Below are 19,663 nucleotides of genomic sequence, written 5' to 3'. Positions count from 1 at the left end.
TCCTGTCTCTACTCTTCATCACTAACATGCTGAACATCCTTCCTGTCTCTACTCTTCATCACTCTAACATGCTGAACATCCTTCCTGTCTCTACTCTTCATCACTAACATGCTGAACATCCTTCCTGTCTCTACTCTTCATCACTAACATGCTGAACATCCTTCCTGTCTCTACTCTTCATCACTCTAACATGCTGAACATCCTTCCTGTCTCTACTCTTCATCGCTCTAACATGCTGAACATCCTTCCTGTCTCTACTCTTCATCACTCTAACATGCTGAACATCCTTCCTGTCTCTACTCTTCATCACTCTAACATGCTGAACATCCTTCCTGTCTCTACTCTTCATCACTAACATGCTGAACATCCTTCCTGTCTCTACTCTTCATCACTCTAACATGCTGAACATCCTTCCTGTCTCTACTCTTCATCACTCTAACATGCTGAACATCCTTCCTGTCTCTACTCTTCATCACTCTAACATGCTGAACATCCTTCCTGTCTCTACTCTTCATCACTCTAACATACTGAACATCCTTCCTGTCTCTACTCTTCATCACTAACATGCTGAACATCCTTCCTGTCTCTACTCTTCATCACTCTAACATGCTGAACATCCTTCCTGTCTCTACTCTTCATCACTCTAACATGCTGAACATCCTTCCTGTCTCTACTCTTCATCACTAACATGCTGAACATCCTTCCTGTCTCTACTCTTCATCACTAACATGCTGAACATCCTTCCTGTCTCTACTCTTCATCACTCTAACATGCTGAACATCCTTCCTGTCTCTACTCTTCATCACTCTAACATGCTGAACATCCTTCCTGTCTCTACTCTTCATCACTCTAACATGCTGAACATCCTTCCTGTCTCTGTCTCTCTGTCTGTCCAGCCCGTTCAGATCCTTCTCTCCCTCTTTACTATCTAACCTGCATACAGGTCATCATATGTCCTCTGTTTGACCTTTGACCTCTACCTTTTCCTTGTGTCTCGTCTCCCTGTACTCCTGTTTACTCTCTTCCTTCCTCTCAATGTCCCACTTCTTCTTAGCTAACCTCTTTTCCTGTCGACACTTCTGCACTTCCTGGTTTCTCCACCAGGTCTCCTTATCTCCTTTCCTTCCAGAAGACACGCCCAGTACTCTTATACCTGTCTTCCTGATCACCCTAGCCGTTGTTCACCTCCATCTGTCCGTCCAGGTTCCTGTCCTGAACACCAAGAACTTCTCCTCCTCCTCTAACTCACCTCCTACCTGTGGAGCGTAAGAACTTCTCCTTCTCCTCTAACTCACCTCCTACCTGTGGAGCGTAAGAACTCCTCCTTCTCCTCTAACTCACCTCCTACCTGTGGAGCGTAAGAACTTCTCCTCCTCCTCTAACTCACCTCCTACCTGTGGAGCGTAAGAACTTCTCCTCCTCCTCTAACTCACCTCCTACCTGTGGAGCGTAAGAACTTCTCCTTCTCCTCTAACTCACCTCCTACCTGTGGAGCGTAAGAACTTCTCCTTCTCCTCTAACTCACCTCCTACCTGTGGAGCGTAAGAACTTCTCCTTCTCCTCTAACTCACCTCCTACCTGTGGAGCGTAAGAACTCCTCCTTCTCCTCTAACTCACCTCCTACCTGTGGAGCGTAAGAACTTCTCCTTCTCCTCTAACTCACCTCCTACCTGTGGAGCGTAAGAACTTCTCCTTCTCCTCTAACTCACCTCCTACCTGTGGTGCGTAAGAACTTCTCCTTCTCCTCTAACTCACCTCCTACCTGTGGAGCGTAAGAACTTCTCCTCCTCCTCTAACTCACCTCCTACCTGTGGAGCGTAAGAACTTCTCCTCCTCCTCTAACTCACCTCCTACCTGTGGAGCGTAAGAACTCCTCCTTCTCCTCTAACTCACCTCCTACCTGTGGAGCGTAAGAACTTCTCCTTCTCCTCTAACTCACCTCCTACCTGTGGAGCGTAAGAACTTCTCCTTCTCCTCTAACTCACCTCCTACCTGTGGAGCGTAAGAACTCCTCCTTCTCCTCTAACTCACCTCCTACCTGTGGAGCGTAAGAACTCCTCCTTCTCCTCTAACTCACCTCCTACCTGTGGAGCGTAAGAACTTCTCCTTCTCCTCTAACTCACCTCCTACCTGTGGAGCGTAAGAACTTCTCCTTCTCCTCTAACTCACCTCCTACCTGTGGAGCGTAAGAACTTCTCCTTCTCCTCTAACTCACCTCCTACCTGTGGAGCGTAAGAACTTCTCCTGGTCCTCTAGAACATTCTGCACCAACTCCTCCTTCAAGATATTCCTGATGCAACTCTCTGCATTTATCCCGGCTTGGGATCGGCACACAGGAGAAACTGGCAATGCTACGTTAGCTCCTGCTAACCGCACTACCTGTGCTACCCAAGAGGCCTCATTAAAGTACAATCTCTACTACTTGTACCAAGTTCTGGTAGGAGTTTCTAGTTATTTCAACTTCTTCATTTATTGCACTTCAGGTTTGACTGAATGTAAGTATCCTTTTGTCAAATGTAAATCATCTTCAGGCAATTATTGGCAGCCAATAGTGTCTTTCTGCAATATTCAGGTACGTAGGCTGTCTCCACGCCCACACCCACATGAATAAATGTGTCATTTGGAGTTGCTGCAGGACAAAGGGCGCTGAACCCCGGTAAAGGCAGTAGACAACAGGACACCGCCAAAAACGTGTTTCATGCGTCTTCACAGCAAATGGTTGATTTAAGAGATGTGACTGAGGTAAACTGGTTGTGCCGGGAAAGGCTCGTCTCTCAGAGGAAACCAGTTTGGACCTTGTGTGTTCCGAGTTACTGAATAGCCAGGAGAGTTAATCTGGAGCCGCCCCAGACCTTTGTAGTGTAGAATGGCAGTAAATCAGCCGGGCCTGCCGGGGTCGGACCCTGCTGCCGACACGGACACATTCAGAATAAACAAACACCTGGAGAGGAACTGGAATACAGTTAAAGACAAAGACTTATTTTAATTTCTGCAGGGTGTTATATTTATTTAAAAGACCATAATTCTTGGTCCAACGCTTGAATGGACGTAACTACAGCGAGCTTGTTCCACTTTTCACGTACAGGAAGGGAACTGTCCGGACTCACAGGTTCCCTCCGCTGAGGCAAATGTGTGGAAATACCTGCAACAGGTGCCTGTCAGAGACACACCCTCATTCCTGCAGGCTTGTGTACAGAGGAGAGAGACGGTGGGGGAGGGGATGGGGGAGGACACACGATACTGACCTGTCTCAACTAGTTAGAGTGGCTTTTGTCCCTGCGCTGCATTCGGAATGAAGTGAGGGGGGGTTTCCGGGGGCAGACGAGTAGGTGAGACGAAGGAACTGCTCAAAGCCGGTGCTCGGCTCCAACGACGACGATGAAACAGGAAGTAAAGTTGAAATGGGAAAGGTCGCTGTGTCATTTGTTTTCTTTATAGCCACCGAGACAACGAAACTTTGTTTGAAGCAGAGCCTGCCTTTGAAGTCTGAACATGCTGCCTTCAGGTACAGCGTAAACACGAAACACTGATCATGTCAGGACGGGAAGACCTCAGGAGTTCAACCGCCGTGTTTCACCATTTCTGTTCAGCAACACCCATTCCCAGGTCGTCGCCCAACCCCCCCACCCCCCTTGCTTTAGTCCAGGGGTGGGCAAACTTTTTTACTCGTGGGCCACAATGGGTCCTAAAATTTGACAGAGGGGCGGGGCCAGGAACAGATGGATGGAGTGTTTGTGTGAATATAAATGACATGTAAAAGACATTAGATGAAAGGATTTGGCCTTTTACAGGCAGCATTACAGGGAAAAAGGCAAAATGAATGAGGTTTATAATAACATTTTATTTAATGATATTATTTGGACAACTTCGGCGGGCCGTACTATAAAGCCTAACGGGCCGTACATGGCCCCCAGGCCTTAGTTTGCCCATGTCTGCTTCAGTCACTCTTTTTGTTGCCTAGTGTGATCAGGTATATGAGTGATTCGGGGGTGTATTTGTTGTGTAGATGCTTCGCGTGTCCGTGTCACACGTGAACCCGTTTGTCCAGTCGAACGCGACGCCCAACAGTTCCACGGAAGAAACTACAAATCAAAACATCGGCAGCAGACGACGTCCTTTAAACATTTTATTAAAAATCCAACAAGCACTCAACATAAAACTGTACAACCTACGACATGGAATTACAGCCAGTCCACAGGTTCTAATGTAAAAACCAGGCACGTGCACAGAAGGGCAGAACGTTTGGCATAACGAACGGACGATGAATTAAGGTTTTACACACTTATAAATAAACGACGTGCAAGCGGTGCCAACATAAAAAAAGAAATTAGCAAGTCAGCTCCACGCTAGCAACACGTACTTTATCAAGTCAGACGATAAAACGGCACTCCCACTACAAAAAAAAAAACGAAGGTTCACCCTAAAGGTGGCGTCCAAGCCGAGTCTTCAGACTCCCGCGGCGACGAAGCTGCTACAGGTTCTCCATCTCTCGTTGCTGCGTGACAAGACAGAACGGGTCGCTAAGCAACAGCAGCACTTCCACGCAGGCGGCGAAGGTCGGGTCCGTCTTACCTGAGTTTTGTTGTACTGCTGATTCTGTCGCTTCCGCGCAAAGAACTAAACACACAACAAAAAAAGCGTTAGGCTCAGACAGCGCACCTGAACGTCACCGTAGCTAAGCAACGCGAACGGGAAGGTAGCTCGGACCCACCAGGATCAGCAGGCCCGCCACCACGGCCAGGACCACCACCACGATGACGGCGATGATCCCCCCTGTCAGGTGCTTCATGGTGATGGTCGGAGCCTCCTCGTCCACGTAGTAGACCAGGATGTTCTCCATCTCCAGCTTCTGGCTGCCCACGGTCGGCGCAAACTCGTTCTGGTCATTGAAGAGCGGCAGCGCCTTCACCTGCAGAGAAGGGAGGCGTGAGGGAACGGCGCGGGTCCAGTCCGGCGCCCGGCGCGTGCGTGTTCAACGTACGTCCTTCTCCATGTAGTACGCCATGTTGGTCAGGTCCTTCACACGATCTCCCTTGGGCTTCTTCACGTCCACCACGATCAGGCGAGCGTCAGGGTCGTACTACGGAGTGACGGACAAGACGCGTTTAAGGCGGGGGGGGGGGGACGACGACTTTGACTCGCGGGCCACAACGGGTTCTAACGTCTGATAGAGGGGCGGGGCCAAGAACAGACGGTGTGTCTGTGAGGACTATCATAAATCACATGTCAAAATGAAAGGGAAAATTAATGAAGTTTAATTATAATAAAGTTGAAACTACTTGTATAATTTGGACAAATTCGGTGGGCCGAACCCAAAAGCCCAAAGGGCCGTATATGGCCCCCGTGCCGGAGTTTACCCACGCCCGGTTTAAGGCCCGCTTTTGTACTAACGCACGTTCACACTCACCTCCACTTCGTCGACCAAGTTCTTGTCGAAGTTGTCGTACCGTTTGTTAATGGCGTCCGTTATGGCACTGCGGGGGGGGGGGGGCAAGAAAGGACAGCGAGACATTGACGCTTCTCTGCTCACGTGCTTCCAAGTACCGGGACCGTCTCGGAACACTTACGCCTTCAGTTTGGCGCCGTCCACCGCGCCCGCCGTTGGTTTGTGCTTCAACTGCAGACGAACCCAGCTGGAGAGAAAGCGAGACGAAGGTCGGAACGCGCCGCGCGATCGGCCCGCCCCCCGCCCCGAGGCGCCGCGGAGGCCGAACACTCACAAGGTCTCCACCAGCTTCTCACACTTCAGGCTCTTGTCGTCCTTGTCGGTGCGGCGGACGCCGGCGCTGTTCACGCACCAGCACTCCTCCGTGTTGTTGCACTGCTTGGCCTTGAACTTGCCGTCGCTCTCGCAGTCCGGGTCGTAGATGCCGTCGTTGTCCACGAGCGCCGTCTCCGTCGGCTTCCCCCCGATCGTGCGAGTGTCCAGGCCCTTCTTGGCGCGGTACATCTCACCCTTCATCAGGAAGCACTTGGGGATCACTGAGGGGGGGAAGCGAGGCGCCGCGTGAAGGGGGAGGAGAACACGCAGCACGGGGGGGAGAGAGACAGAGAACTCACACTTGTCGCAGTCCAGGGCCTGCTTCACGTTGCTGTCCACCAGAAGCGTGCAGCGACACGGGTTGTCCTCGCAGGCGGCCCACTTCATGGTCTTACAGGAGCCTGAGCAGACAGAAGGCTCAGTCAGACACCGGCCGAACGCCATTCGGGAATAACTCGCGTTACATTTCAGACGGTTCTCCGTTCCCTTTGGAACACAACCGGCCAACGCCTGGAAACCCGCTGAGCAGCAGGCGGGCGAGCCGGTTTAACGCGCACCTGGGCGTTGGTCTCAGGTAGACAGGTGAGCGGCGAGGCCTCCCTCCCCTCCCCCACCCGGACGGGCTTTCACGAGTCCAGTGAGCCTCACAGGGGGGGGGGGGGCGCGTGATCAGCGGCCAATTTACACCTGATGGGCCGCGTTACGTCAGGGCGCGTCATTTAACCCTTCACTTTCCATTTAACTAACGCCAAAGGCCGAGTCGGCCCGAACTCGGACGGAGAAGAAGTTCGGCTACTTACAGCTTTGGGCCGAAGCCCCCGCCGCGAAGGCGACCAGAACCAGAAGAGTCCAAAGGTTCATGATAGAATCCAGAGTTCGATCCGTCCTTCGATCCGTGCACGCAGCGCCGAGGCGAGGGAGAGACTAGAATGGCGTCTGTGCACGCGGGACTTCCCTTTTCTTCTGCAGGTGTGTCCTCGTCAGACCTGTTTCGAGAGAACCGCGCACGCGCACAGGTAACAGAGAGAGGCTGCTCGATGACGTCTCTCCAGACGAGGCGGCAGGTAGATACCGCCCACACTTATACCGCAAGAAGTTTCGTGACACCGTTTATTTTGCATAAGAGGAGGAGTTGTCACCCAAACGCACCTTTATCCGGTGTGACCATATTTGGTCTGTCTCCCCTGATGACGGGCGTGTTTGTCATTACTTCTAAACTATTTAGCCCCTTGAATAGAAAACACACACAAATAAAACCTGTTTAATTATGTTGATTTTGCGTGTGTGTGTGTGTGCGTGTGTGTGTGCGTGTGTGTGTTGATCACAGGTTCCATTCAATCGCTCTAATAAAAATTCCAGAAGCAAAAACTCAATAAGATGGAGGACATGGGGGGGGCTCCTTTAGTTTGGTGGTCTTTGAAGTGAAAAGGATTTCAAAGCACCATTTTATGCAACAACCGAACAAACAAATCATCTCCAAGTGCACAAACCAACCTGTGAGACACGATGACATCATCAGTGTCCCTGTCCCCCAGTGAGTCACGCTCTGTTGGACGACACCACCGAGCCACACCCTCAGGCCTGATGGAGACGATCTGTCTGAGAACTGTCTTCAGAAGTCGTCCAACAACCAACGTGTTGGGCAAGATGGAATTTGAGTAAAATAAAGTATCGATCTGTCTGTCTGTCTGTCTGTCTGTCTTTTACATTACAGAGATAACATTTGCCGTTGCTACAGTAACCCACTCAGCACAACCGTACAGTTATTATATATTTTTTCTTCTGAACTCTTTGATATACATTATTTAAGTACTTGTCAGATTGGACAAACAAACATAGAATTGATTATAGAACAAAATAGAAAAGCACTCTGAGAGCGCAGACCTCCACCAAGCAGCCCCCCCCCCTAATTAGATCCAGCTCGTCCACATGGTGATCTGGATCATCATCAAAAGGTTCTAGATTGTTCTTGGTATCTTTATACACCAACCATGAAAAGTAAAAGTGAACTTTGATGTGTATTTGTAACAGATTTCTGAATCCGTAAACGGAGTTTTCAATGTTAAAATGTAATGTTTTTTCCTGACCTCATTCTGTGTCAGAGCCAGATGATATTCGGTGGTGAGATATTGAGGGACACATTTTGAAGCTCCATTGACTGCAACGTTACCAAAAACGGCAAAGTGACCCAGAATCCAGAATCTCTTCTGGATCACCACCAAAATGTTATAATAAATCCTTTTTCTTTTCTTTTTTTTTTACAAATCTCATGAAATATTCTAATTTTCAGTTAGTTTTTTATTTTCATAATCTTTGTGCCATAATTATAAAATTAAAACAAAATTAAATATGAGTTTTTAATAAATTGCGGTCGAAACTCAACTTTGTTATGTTAGTCTCATTTTTAGACGCACCTGTCGGATGAATCCATTCAGATCCACTCCCGGCCAGCAGGTGGCGGTAATGCGCACCCTGACAGGATGAATCCATCCAGATCCACTCCCGGCCAGCAGGTGGCGGTAATGCGCACCGACTGACGGGATGAATCCATTCAGATCCACTCCCGGCCAGCAGGTGGCGGTAATGCGCACCGACTGACGGGATGAATCCATTCAGATCCACTCCCGGCCAGCAGGTGGCGGTAATGCGCACCGACTGACAGCAAGAATCCACAACAGGCGAGGAGGAGGAAGAAGGTCTTCCTCTGAACGCGCGCACACACACACGTGCGTGAGGAGGCATGGACGCCTCTCCGTGGAGCCGTCTGCCCGAAGGCCCGAGCTTAAGGCCCTTGACGGCGGCGGGGTTCGGCTCCCTGCGGGGGGCGCAGCTCGCTGCGGTCCAGGATCTGACCCGGAACCACGTGGAGTCGTTCGACGAGGCGGTCACAGCCGGAATCAGCCGCGTCGTTCAGGTCGGTCTGCGCGGCACCGGTTACCGGGTTACCGGGTTAACGCGCTACCGGCGTCCCGTCCCCACTAACCGCTGCGTGTGGCCCCGACAGTCCATCCCGCCGCTGGAGTTCAGCGTGAGGAGCGACCGGATCAGCATCGCCTTCGTGGACGCCATCATCCACAGCCCGGCGGTCGTCAAGGGCAGCGTCTGCCGGGAGACCAAGGTGTTTCCGGCGGAGTGCCGCGGGAGGAGGTGCTCCTACCGGGGGAAGCTGCTGGTGAGGCGGGACGACCGAGAGACGCGGTGACGTCACCGGTGTCCCAGCAGGAGCCTTGTCATTTCAGAAGCTAGGAATTGTCCCGCTCTGTTGGACAAGGGCCTCACGAAGACGATCCGTCTGAGAGTTGTCTTCATGTCCAGCCGTGATTTTAGAGTCACGTTGAGGACATTGTTTGGGGACATTGTTTGAGGACATTGGTCCACTTCCGACGTCCTTCAGCGTTTCGATTCGTCCAGCGTGTGCTTTGAAGGACAATCGATCGATTCTTGTCTCATTGTTTTGTTCTTTTAATTCTTGCGTCCTCCGTCTCCTCATTTTGAGGTTCCCTCTCTGTCCGTCCCTGCTCTCGATGTCCTCCACGCTCGCGTTCTCGTTGCATGTGATGTCTTTGCTGTCCCCCAACGCGCTCAGCACGTCTTTGTGCTTTGTGTCTTCTCAGGCTGACCTCTGCTGGTCGGTCAACGGCGTTGCCAAAGGTATCGTCAAACAGGCCATGGGGCAGCTTCCCGTCATGGTCAAGTCCAAGATCTGCAACCTGCACGGCTTGTCCCCCGGGGAACTCGTAGCTCACCACGAAGAAGCCGAGGCGAGACGGGCGCGCCTTCAGCGAGGTTCGGTGAACGCCTTCTGCTCGGCTGAACACGCTCTCTCCAACGCAAACAGGAAATGGGAGGTTACTTCATCGTGAACGGCATCGAGAAGGTCATCCGGCTGCTGATAATGCCTCGGAGGAACTACCCCGTCGCCGTGTCCAGGCCGAAGTGGAGGAGCCGGGGACAGGGATACACTCAGTATGGTAATACTTTGAGACCGGGCGTGGGCGAGCTCCGGCCCGGGGGCCGTAAGCGGCCCCTTGGGCTTTTCAATCCGGCCCGCCGAACTTGAATAACATTTTATTCTCATTAAACCTCATTCGTTTCACCTTTTACCTCTAACGCTGCCTGTAAAAGGATGAAATCCTTTCATGTCATGTCTTTAACACCAGAGGGGCGGGGTCTGTTTCTGGCCCCGCCCCTCTGGCAAATGTTAGAACCCCTTGTGGCCCGCGAGTCAAAGCGTTTGCCCCCCCCCCCCCCAGGCGTGTCCATGCGCTGTGTGAGGGAGGAGCACACGGCCGTCAGCCTGACGCTGCACTACCTGGAGAACGGCTCCGTGATGCTGAACTTCGTTCACCAGAAGGAACTCTTCTTCCTCCCGCTCGGCTTCGCGCTGAAGGTGGGAATGCCGCTTCATTCATTGCGCACAAAACAAAAACAAAACGTTATCTACAGGACGTAGGTGTTTGTTGTTGTTGTCGTCGACGACGACCAGGTCGCTGTCTTGATCCATGAATCCGTGCTGTTCCGAGCTTGGCTGTGGCTGATGGCTAACTGGGAATATCCCCACTGGAATAGTTTAAAAAGATAAAAAAAAAAATCTTAAAAGTACCACAAGATGATTTAATAGCCTATTATTTGTTCCCCTCATTTCTACACCCACAGGAAAATACAATAAATCATTTCTTTACATTATTTTATTACTTTTTTTTGTGAGTGGGATTCTTTTTTGATTTATTTTTATTATTATGTTTATTCCCACTGGAATAGTTAACGATTGATGGTAAAACCCCCCTGAGATAGATCAATGCGATAATCGGTTTAAAAAGTAATAATTAGTTTGTTTGACATTCTGTTTTCATATCTTATAAAACGTAACGTTTTAATTCTGGCGCTGTCCGAACTTCTGTCTGACCCGTGCCGTCCTGCAGGCGCTGGCGGACTTCACCGACTTCCAGATCTACGAGGAGCTGATCAAAGGCCGCGAGGACAATTCCTTCTACAAGAGCTGCGTGTCGGAGATGCTGCGGGCCGTCGTGGACGAGGGCTGTCCCACCCGCAGCGAGGTGCTCGGCTACCTGGGCCACCGCTTCAGGGTGAAGATGAACCTCCCAGAGTGGTACAGCGACGAGCGGTGCGCCAGCATCCTGCTGGAGTAAGTCCTGATCCAGCACAGACTCGCTCGGACGCGGTACGGGGGTTAGGGGGAAGGGGATCTGGACTATGAAGGGGATCTGGACTGTGAAGGGGATCTGGACTGTGAAGGGGATCTGGACTGTGAAGGGGATCTGGACTGTAAAGGGGATCTGGACTGTGAAGGGGATCTGGACTGTGAAGGGGATCTGGACTGTGAAGGGGATCTGGACTGTAAAGGGGATCTGGACTGTAAAGGGGATCTGGACTGTAAAGGGGATCTGGACTGTAAAGGGGATCTGGACTGTGAAGGGGATCTGGACTATGAAGGGGATCTGGACTATGAAGGGGATCTGGACTATGAAGGGGATCTGGACTATGAAGGGGATCTGGACTGTGAAGGGGATCTGGACTGTAAAGGGGATCTGGACTATTTAGGGGATCTGGACTGTGAAGGGGATCTGGACTGTGAAGGGGATCTGGACTATGAAGGGGATCTGGACTATGAAGGGGATCTGGACTGTGAAGGGGATCTGGACTGTGAAGGGGATCTGGACTATTTAGGGGATCTGGACTGTGAAGGGGATCTGGACTATGAAGGGGATCTGGACTGTGAAGGGGATCTGGACTATGAAGGGGATCTGGACTGTAAAGGGGATCTGGACTGTGAAGGGGATCTGGACTGTGAAGGGGATCTGGACTATGAAGGGGATCTGGACTGTGAAGGGGATCTGGACTGTGAAGGGGATCTGGACTGTAAAGGGGATCTGGACTATGAAGGGGATCTGGACTATTTAGGGGATCTGGACTGTGAAGGGGATCTGGACTGTGAAGGGGATCTGGACTATGAAGGGGATCTGGACTGTGAAGGGGATCTGGACTATGAAGGGGATCTGGACTGTGAAGGGGATCTGGACTGTGAAGGGGATCTGGACTATGAAGGGGATCTGGACTGTAAAGGGGATCTGGACTGTGAAGGGGATCTGGACTATGAAGGGGATCTGGACTATTTAGGGGATCTGGACTGTGAAGGGGATCTGGACTATGAAGGGGATCTGGACTGTGAAGGGGATCTGGACTGTGAAGGGGATCTGGACTGTGAAGGGGATCTGGACTGTGAAGGGGATCTGGACTGTGAAGGGGATCTGGACTGTGAAGGGGATCTGGACTATGAAGGGGATCTGGACTATGAAGGGGATCTGGACTGTGAAGGGGATCTGGACTGTAAAGGGGATCTGGACTATTTAGGGGATCTGGACTGTGAAGGGGATCTGGACTGTGAAGGGGATCTGGACTGTGAAGGGGATCTGGACTATGAAGGGGATCTGGACTATGAAGGGGATCTGGACTGTGAAGGGGATCTGGACTGTGAAGGGGATCTGGACTGTGAAGGGGATCTGGACTGTGAAGGGGATCTGGACTGTGAAGGGGATCTGGACTATGAAGGGGATCTGGACTGTGAAGGGGATCTGGACTGTGAAGGGGATCTGGACTGTGAAGGGGATCTGGACTGTGAAGGGGATCTGGACTATGAAGGGGATCTGGACTGTGAAGGGGATCTGGACTATGAAGGGGATCTGGACTATGAAGGGGATCTGGACTATGAAGGGGATCTGGACTATGAAGGGGATCTGGACTATCTCCTGCTTCATTCTTTGTTCTTTAGTGTTATTTCTGTAGCGACGGATCACAACAGGAAGTCGCCTCGGGGCGCTTCACAGGACTAGCAGGGAAGCAGGGGACCCGACCGAGGCGGGGACCCTCCTGGTGCGTTGGGTGAAGGGAGTCTCCGTCTTCTGTCCGCAGCCAGTGCATCTGCATCCACCTGAAGTCCGACGTGGAGAAGTTCTATCTGCTGTGTCTGATGACCAGGAAGCTGTTCACCTTCGCCAAGCAGGAGTGCATGGAGGAGAACCCCGACAGCATCGTGTGTCAGGAGGTGCTGACCCCGGGTCAGCTGTACCTCATGTTTCTGAAGGTGAGGCGACGCCGTTCTCGTCACTGCAGAGAATAGAAGAGAAATCCACGTTTTTCTACGGGCTTTGTTTCCTTCTTTATATTTGCGGCCCAAATCCGAGTTATGAGCTGAGGAAAGTGAGGAAAGTGTTGAAATCGGGTGATAAAGTGTGATAAAGTGTGATATTAAGAGTGCAGCGGTTTATGAGGAGCTGAAGCGACAGCCAATCACAAAGGGAGCTGCTCCGGCATCTATCATTGGCTTAATCTTCTTATTTAAAAACGTTTTTTTAATGGGATTGCTTTATGGGGGGCTGGAAACGGATTCATGCGTTTCAATTTGTTTCGAACGGGGAAAATGTCTTTGATGTAAAAGCAAATGAAGATATGAGCTCGGCCCTGGAACGGATGAAACTCGGAAAGTTTCCACTCTGCAAAATGTTTTCCTTTAAATGGACAAACAACCTTTTATAGGGAGTATACCGGTATTCATAAGTTCAAAAGCACTCGGAGCGCAGACCTCCGCCAAGCAGCTCATTCCCCTCCAATCATCATCTAGATTGTTCTTTGTCTTTAGACCAACTATGAAAATTAAAAGTGAATCCGATTTGATGTGTCTTCTTGAATCCGTAAATGGGTTTTAACGTTAAAAACATTTTCCTGACCTCATTCTGGATCAGAACCAGAAGACGTTTTGCGTGATGTTCAGGTCGGGCCCCTTTATGACTGATTTTTGGTGAGTGAATTGAATGCATATTTACAAGATATAATTTCTTGACAAAGCCACAATTGTAAGTAAATGGGAAAATCCAGATTTTTGTTATGTTATGTTTTTGTATCCAAAAAGCTCTAAAGAATTTAATGGGATCTAAATTAGACCAAAACCGATCTTCAGTTTTTTTCCCGTCAAGCATTTCCGATCCATCCAGCATTTCCTCCGTAATCCTGCTGAGAAACAAGCGAACAGCGGCGTGACAAACGGAACCTCCGTGGCGGCGGCGCGACCTTTCACCTCCAGTGACTTGCCCGTGAGGTTTTGGGGTGAATCAGGTGACGGGTGGAAATATTCCTCTCGTGATCCCGTGATGTTTCCAACAGGAGAGAATGGCCTCCTGGCTGCTGTCGGTGAAGCTGTGCTTCGACAGGAAGCCCGGCAGGCAGAGTGAGGAGGTGAGCCCTGAGAGCATGCTGAAGATGTTCAATATGGGCACTGACCTGACCAAAGCCTTCGAATATCTGCTCGCCACGGGGAACCTCAGCTCCAAGTCAGGTCTGGCTACGCCGGTCGGGTGGGAGGGCGAGCTGCGGGGTAGGAACCTAAACGTTCTGTTGCACTCTGCCCTCAGGGCTGGGCATGCTGCAGAACACGGGCCTGTGCGTGGTCGCCGACAAGCTCAACTTCATCCGCTACCTGTCTCACTTCCGCTGCGTGCACAGAGGGGCGGCGTTCGCCAAGATGAGGACCACCTCCGTCCGTAAGCTGCTGCCCGAGTCCTGGGGCTTCCTGTGCCCCGTCCACACGCCAGACGGGGAACCCTGCGGCCTCATGAACCACATGACGGCCAGCTGCGACGTTGTGGCTCCGACGTTGTCCACCGTTTCCCTGCCGGCGCTGCTCTGTTCACTCGGTGAGTGAGCAGAACGCCGGCGTCTCTCCCGGAAGTGCTTTAAGGCCCAGCAGAACGCTGCTGCTAGCAGCGAGTTGCGCCTGTGGGGCAGCCATAGTTTAGATAACATTTTAAAACTAGAACTAGAATCAGAGATTGCAGACCCCGCCTCCAAAAGACTATTGGATCTTGTGAGACAGTAAATGGTAAATGTACTGCACTTATATTTACGTTAGGCCTCACATTCACCCGTTCACACACACATTCACACTCCAGTGGGCGGCTGCTGCCAGACCCACTGGGAGCAATTTGGGGTTCAGCGTCTTGCCCAAGGACACTTCGACATGCAGACAGTCAGAGCTGGGATTCGAACCACCGACCTTCTGATCACAGGACGACCCACTCTACCAACTGAGCCACAGCCGCCCCGTAAACAGGGCTTCCGGATCAAAGGGGTCAAACCTGCTCTAGCTTGCTGCTCCGGAACGTACTACAAGACTCCTTCTGGACTCTTTTTCCCATCATGCCATTCGTGTCCCTCCCTCTTAAAGTGGCAGTTTACAGCACAGGCACAATTCCAGATGTAAAAATAATTCTAGAATCTGGATCCAGATCCGGATCAACGCCATTCTCTGGGAGGACCGAGCCACAGACAGAACCTTGCTTGTGTAAAAATTTCAAGTCGATTGGGTTACTAGTTTTTGAGTTATGCGCTCGGACAGACAAACAAACAGACAAACAAACAGACAAACGCACCCAATTGCGTTACCCTCGCCTCCTCTTCGGCGAGGGTAACTAGAGGCACTCAGTAGAGCACGTTACAACCAAGGCGTGATATTCCAATTTAATAGAACTACATCTTAAAATCCACATTTTAATTATTTCCCATAACAAGTTCCATGAAACTAGTTTGGATAAATGCATCTGGTCGTCTGCAGCAGCCTCAGTTCTTAAGTAAAGATGAGATGTAGTTTTAGTAATCCCAGTTTAGAGCACATTTAAATTTGACAATTTACAAAATGGCTGTTCACAAATAATTATTTATTTGCGGCCAAAATCCTGAACCAAAGAAACAAAGGGTCCGAAATCACCGAGGGGAGCAGATGGAAGGGAAGAGGGCGGCGATCACGATGCCGGTCTGCTGTCGTTTCAGCTATCGTTGGTGGAATGTTGACCCACCAGAGGCGTGGACGGCCTGCAGTTCACCCGCCTTACAGACATGTTACCCACCGTTGGTTTCGGACCCTGCTCGGACGCGTCCCGCCTTGTTTGGTCAACATGACAATAACTGACATGGATGAACGCTTTCTCTGCAAAGCTTGGGCCGGGGGCTGAACAGCATGTCTCTGGTGTCCAAGGTGTTACCGCAGTAGATGGATCCCCTGGACAAGCCTTTTCGGACTGCTACCCCGTGGTCCTCGATGGGGCTGTCCTGGGCTGGGTTGAAGATGAATTGGCTCCAGTCGTGGCAGATTCCCTCCGCAGGTTTAAGGTATGTCAGCAGTCTAATAAATGTTATACAGTAGTCCCTCATTTTCCGTGGGGGTTACGTTCCAAAAACGACCCGCAATAAGTGAAATCTGCAATGTAGTGATCTTTATTTTTTTATTATTATTATACATGTACATAAATGTTTTAAGGCTGTAAAACCCCTCACCACACACTTTATACACGTTTAACAGGCAGGCATTAATCTAAATAGATTGTTTCAGTATTATAGAATGAAACCAAAGATCAGAACCTTTTCAGAACTAAACATTTGTTTGAGGAATATAAATATATAGTACGTACAGTAAACGTTTTCCTGTTAATAATGTTAAGGCGTGCAGGTCGAGGAAAGAGCCGCTTGGAGTGCAGAAGAACAAATATTCTACTCGTGCTGTCTTTAGCCTCTCATGCTGCTTTATTGGATAGCTGAGCACAGCGGAACGGCAGCGGCTACATGTATCAACAGGAAGAAACTAAACCCAAAAGGGGCGTGACGTGTATGCTCCTACAAAATAAAAGCCTCTTTTTACACAGAGAATAAGAGCGCTATAAAACAAACGCTTAACAAATAAACATGATAGCTTTTAGAAATAACGAATTTAATTTTAATGATCAACCTACGAGGTTGAACACATAAGAAGTTATTAATAGCGACTCGCGCGTATTTCACAGTTCCTCCGACCGCGCCCCTTCGTCCTTGCGCCGCTTCAAGGCGCGTTCAAGTGCAAAAAAAAAATCTGGAATTGCAATAAAAAGTTCCGCGAAGTTGCGGAAGATGAACCGCATTATATCGAGGGACGACTGTACACTTCATGTTCATGTTAAACAAGAACCCATCTGATTTTTAAACCCAATACCTTCAGGTGCTGAAACAGAGGCGTGTCCCTCCATGGACAGAAATAGTCCTTGTTCCGAAGACGGGCAAGGCCAGCCTGTACCCTGGCCTGTTCCTCTTCACAACACCGTGCCGTATGGTGCGGCCTGTGCAGAACTTGGTTCTGGGCAGGCAAGAGCTGATTGGTACCTTTGAGCAAGTACGTGTAATTTATGATTTAATGAGATGCTGTGAGTTTATAAAAGATGTTTCTTAACTCACGGTGCAGATCCGGGACATTTGAGTGTTTGTCTCGTTATTGTTTGGTTCAAACGTTCAAAGCTCTACATCAACGTGGGCGTCATGGAGAAGGAGATCGAGCCCAGAGTGACCACACACCAGGAACTCTTCCCTCACAGCATGCTCAGCGTGGTGGCCAACTTCATCCCCTACTCGGACCATAACCAGAGCCCCCGGAACATGTACCAGTGTCAGATGAGTAAGTGTTGCGGAGGTCGGTCGGGGGGGTGGGGGGGGTCTCGTCATTGAGGCTTTTGTGCAGGGGAGCCACGGAGCTCTGCGTCGGCCAAAGATCAAACTCGCTCTGCTTTCAGGCAAACAGACGATGGGTTTCCCCCTGCACTCGTTCACGGATCGGTCCGATAACAAGCTGTACCGGCTGCAGACCCCGCAGAGCCCGCTGGTCAGGCCTTATATGTATGACCACTACAACCTGGACGATTACGCCAGTGGCACCAACGCCATTGTGGCCGTCATATCCTACACGGGCTACGACATGGAGGACGCGATGGTGAGTCGGAGCTCAGTCGCAAGATCTTCCTGTGAAAATGGAGGGACATCCTGACGCTCTGATTTCATCAGATCATAAACAAGTCTTCGTGGGAAAGAGGTTTCGCTCATGGGAGTATCTTCAAGACGGAGCTGGTAGACCTGGCTGACAAGGTGAAGAGGGAAGACGGCGTCGTGTTTGGGACCAAACCCGACGACCCGAAGGTAAACGGTAAACTGGACGTCGACGGACTCCCCGCCATCGGATCAGTACTTCAGTATGGAGATCCCTTTTACGGATACATCAACCTCAACACCGGCCAGACCTTCATTAACTACTACAAGTACGTGCCTGCGTTTCTAATAGCAGATCCTTAAATACTAGAGTAACTTGGGCTACACAGTATTTCATTGTGCAGCGAAACAACAGCAAAGCGAATACGCCGCCACGCCGCCCTGCAGGCGCTTGTTGGTATAATCTGTTTCTTCTTCTTCTGCTCAGGAGCCAGGAGGCCTGCGTCGTCGACAACATCAAGATTTGCAGCAACGACACTGGCTCGGGTCGTTTTAAACGCGTCTGCATCACCGTGCGCGTGCCACGGAACCCCACCATCGGCGACAAGTTCGCCAGCCGCCACGGCCAGAAGGGCATCCTGAGCCGCCTCTGGCCGGCCGAAGACATGCCCTTCACGGAGAGCGGCATGAGTCCCGACATCCTGTTCAACCCCCACGGCTTCCCCTCCCGCATGACCATCGGGATGCTCATTGAAAGCATGGCAGGGAAATCTGGCGCCCTGCATGGCCTGAGCCACGACGCCACGCCCTTCACCTTCTCGGAGGAGCGCTCGGCGCTCGACTACTTTGGCGAGATGCTCCGGGCGGCGGGATACAACTACTACGGCACAGAGCGGCTCTACAGCGGGCTGAGCGGTCTGGAGCTGCAGGCCAACATCTTCATCGGGGTCGTGTACTACCAGCGCCTGCGCCACATGGTCTCTGACAAGTTCCAGGTGAGGACCACGGGGGCTCGGGACAAGGTGACCAACCAGCCGGTGGGGGGCAGGAACATCCAGGGAGGCATTCGATTCGGCGAGATGGAGCGGGACGCCCTGCTGGCCCACGGCTCTTCCTTCCTGCTTCACGACCGCCTTTTCAACTGCTCGGACCGGACGGTGGCTCAGGTGTGCGTCGACTGCGGCAGCCTGCTGTCCCCGCTGCTGGAGAAACCGCCGCCCCACTGGTCGACCGTCCGCCACCGAAAGACCGTCTGCACGCTGTGCGGCGAGAGCGGCTCGATAGACTCGGTGGCCGTTCCTTACGTGTTCCGCTACTTTGTGGCTGAGCTCGCAGCGATGAACATCAAAGTCAAGTTGGACGTGAAGTGAAAGACGAGTGGAACGCCTGGCGTGCGATTTAAGTTGGGGAGTTAATCACGCTAAGAAATACGAGACGGAGAAAAACCCACAACAGATGTTGAAGCCACGATGTGTCGGTGTGGCGGATGTGGAGCAAAAAGCTCGTCCAAAACACGGGAGGAGGGACGTTTGTCCAGTCAAGGATATCGTAGAAATAACAGGAACAACGCTAGATAAGGGAGCTCTAAGGGAGCGCTACGGGAGCGCTAAGGGAGCGCTGAGGGAGCTCTAAGGGAGCGCTAAGGGAGCGCTAAGGGAGCGCTAAGGCTCCTGGAATAGAGGGAGCATCTGTTACTTCAGATTACTTTAAATTCGTTTTTTGAGAGTTGTATTTTTGTCACGCCAGGATTCTGATGGTGAATTCGTGCTTGGTCATCCCTTCAGCGGACGTGAGCGAATCGGCTCGCCATCCTGGCACCGGTTGGGTTCGAGCTCTGCTCCTCAATGCTTCAGTGCCTTTGATTGTACCAAGCAAAGGTGTGACCGAATAAAAACATTTGAGTTGAAATGTGTGCAGATATTTGCTGTTTCAGCAACGACCTCCTCTTCGCTGACGAAATGCTCACAATCATGACGATTGAATTGAAAGGACTTTCTTCACATGAAAGGACAGTTCATCTGAACTCGGTCCTTTTATGTCTCGTGAACAAGATCACTGGTCAACTCCACCGGTGACCGTGAAATGTTTCTATTTATTTAAAAATCAAAC

General features: G+C 51.0%; 2 protein-coding genes across 2 annotated transcripts; one reads left to right on the top strand and one right to left on the bottom strand.

The window, feature by feature from the left end:
• Positions 1-4,113: 4,113 nt before the first annotated feature.
• Positions 4,114-6,793, bottom strand: epcam (epithelial cell adhesion molecule). Its single transcript, XM_068741250.1, has 9 exons — positions 6,562-6,793; positions 6,061-6,162; positions 5,721-5,982; positions 5,568-5,633; positions 5,408-5,474; positions 4,982-5,080; positions 4,712-4,909; positions 4,573-4,617; positions 4,114-4,495 (listed from the first exon to the last, which is right to left on the bottom strand). The coding sequence occupies exons 1-9, from the start codon at positions 6,620-6,622 to the stop codon at positions 4,472-4,474; spliced, it is 924 nt and encodes a 307-aa protein (XP_068597351.1). The 5' UTR covers positions 6,623-6,793; the 3' UTR covers positions 4,114-4,471.
• A 1,708-nt stretch (positions 6,794-8,501) lies between these two features.
• polr1b (RNA polymerase I subunit B) lies at positions 8,502-19,453 on the top strand. Its single transcript, XM_068741190.1, has 15 exons — positions 8,502-8,675; positions 8,766-8,933; positions 9,376-9,522; positions 9,600-9,732; positions 10,015-10,151; positions 10,684-10,907; positions 12,692-12,863; positions 13,940-14,111; positions 14,188-14,469; positions 15,807-15,940; positions 16,800-16,970; positions 17,093-17,249; positions 17,365-17,561; positions 17,633-17,883; positions 18,042-19,453. Exons 1-15 carry the CDS (start codon positions 8,502-8,504, stop codon positions 18,922-18,924), a joined length of 3,402 nt encoding a protein of 1,133 aa, XP_068597291.1. The 3' UTR covers positions 18,925-19,453.
• The last annotated feature ends 210 nt before the right edge of the window (positions 19,454-19,663 follow it).

The sequence above is a fragment of the Brachionichthys hirsutus genome, chromosome 7, assembly GCF_040956055.1.
Source record: "Brachionichthys hirsutus isolate HB-005 chromosome 7, CSIRO-AGI_Bhir_v1, whole genome shotgun sequence".
Classification (NCBI taxonomy): domain Eukaryota; kingdom Metazoa; phylum Chordata; class Actinopteri; order Lophiiformes; family Brachionichthyidae; genus Brachionichthys; species Brachionichthys hirsutus.
This window is presented reverse-complemented; position numbering and strand designations above follow the sequence as displayed.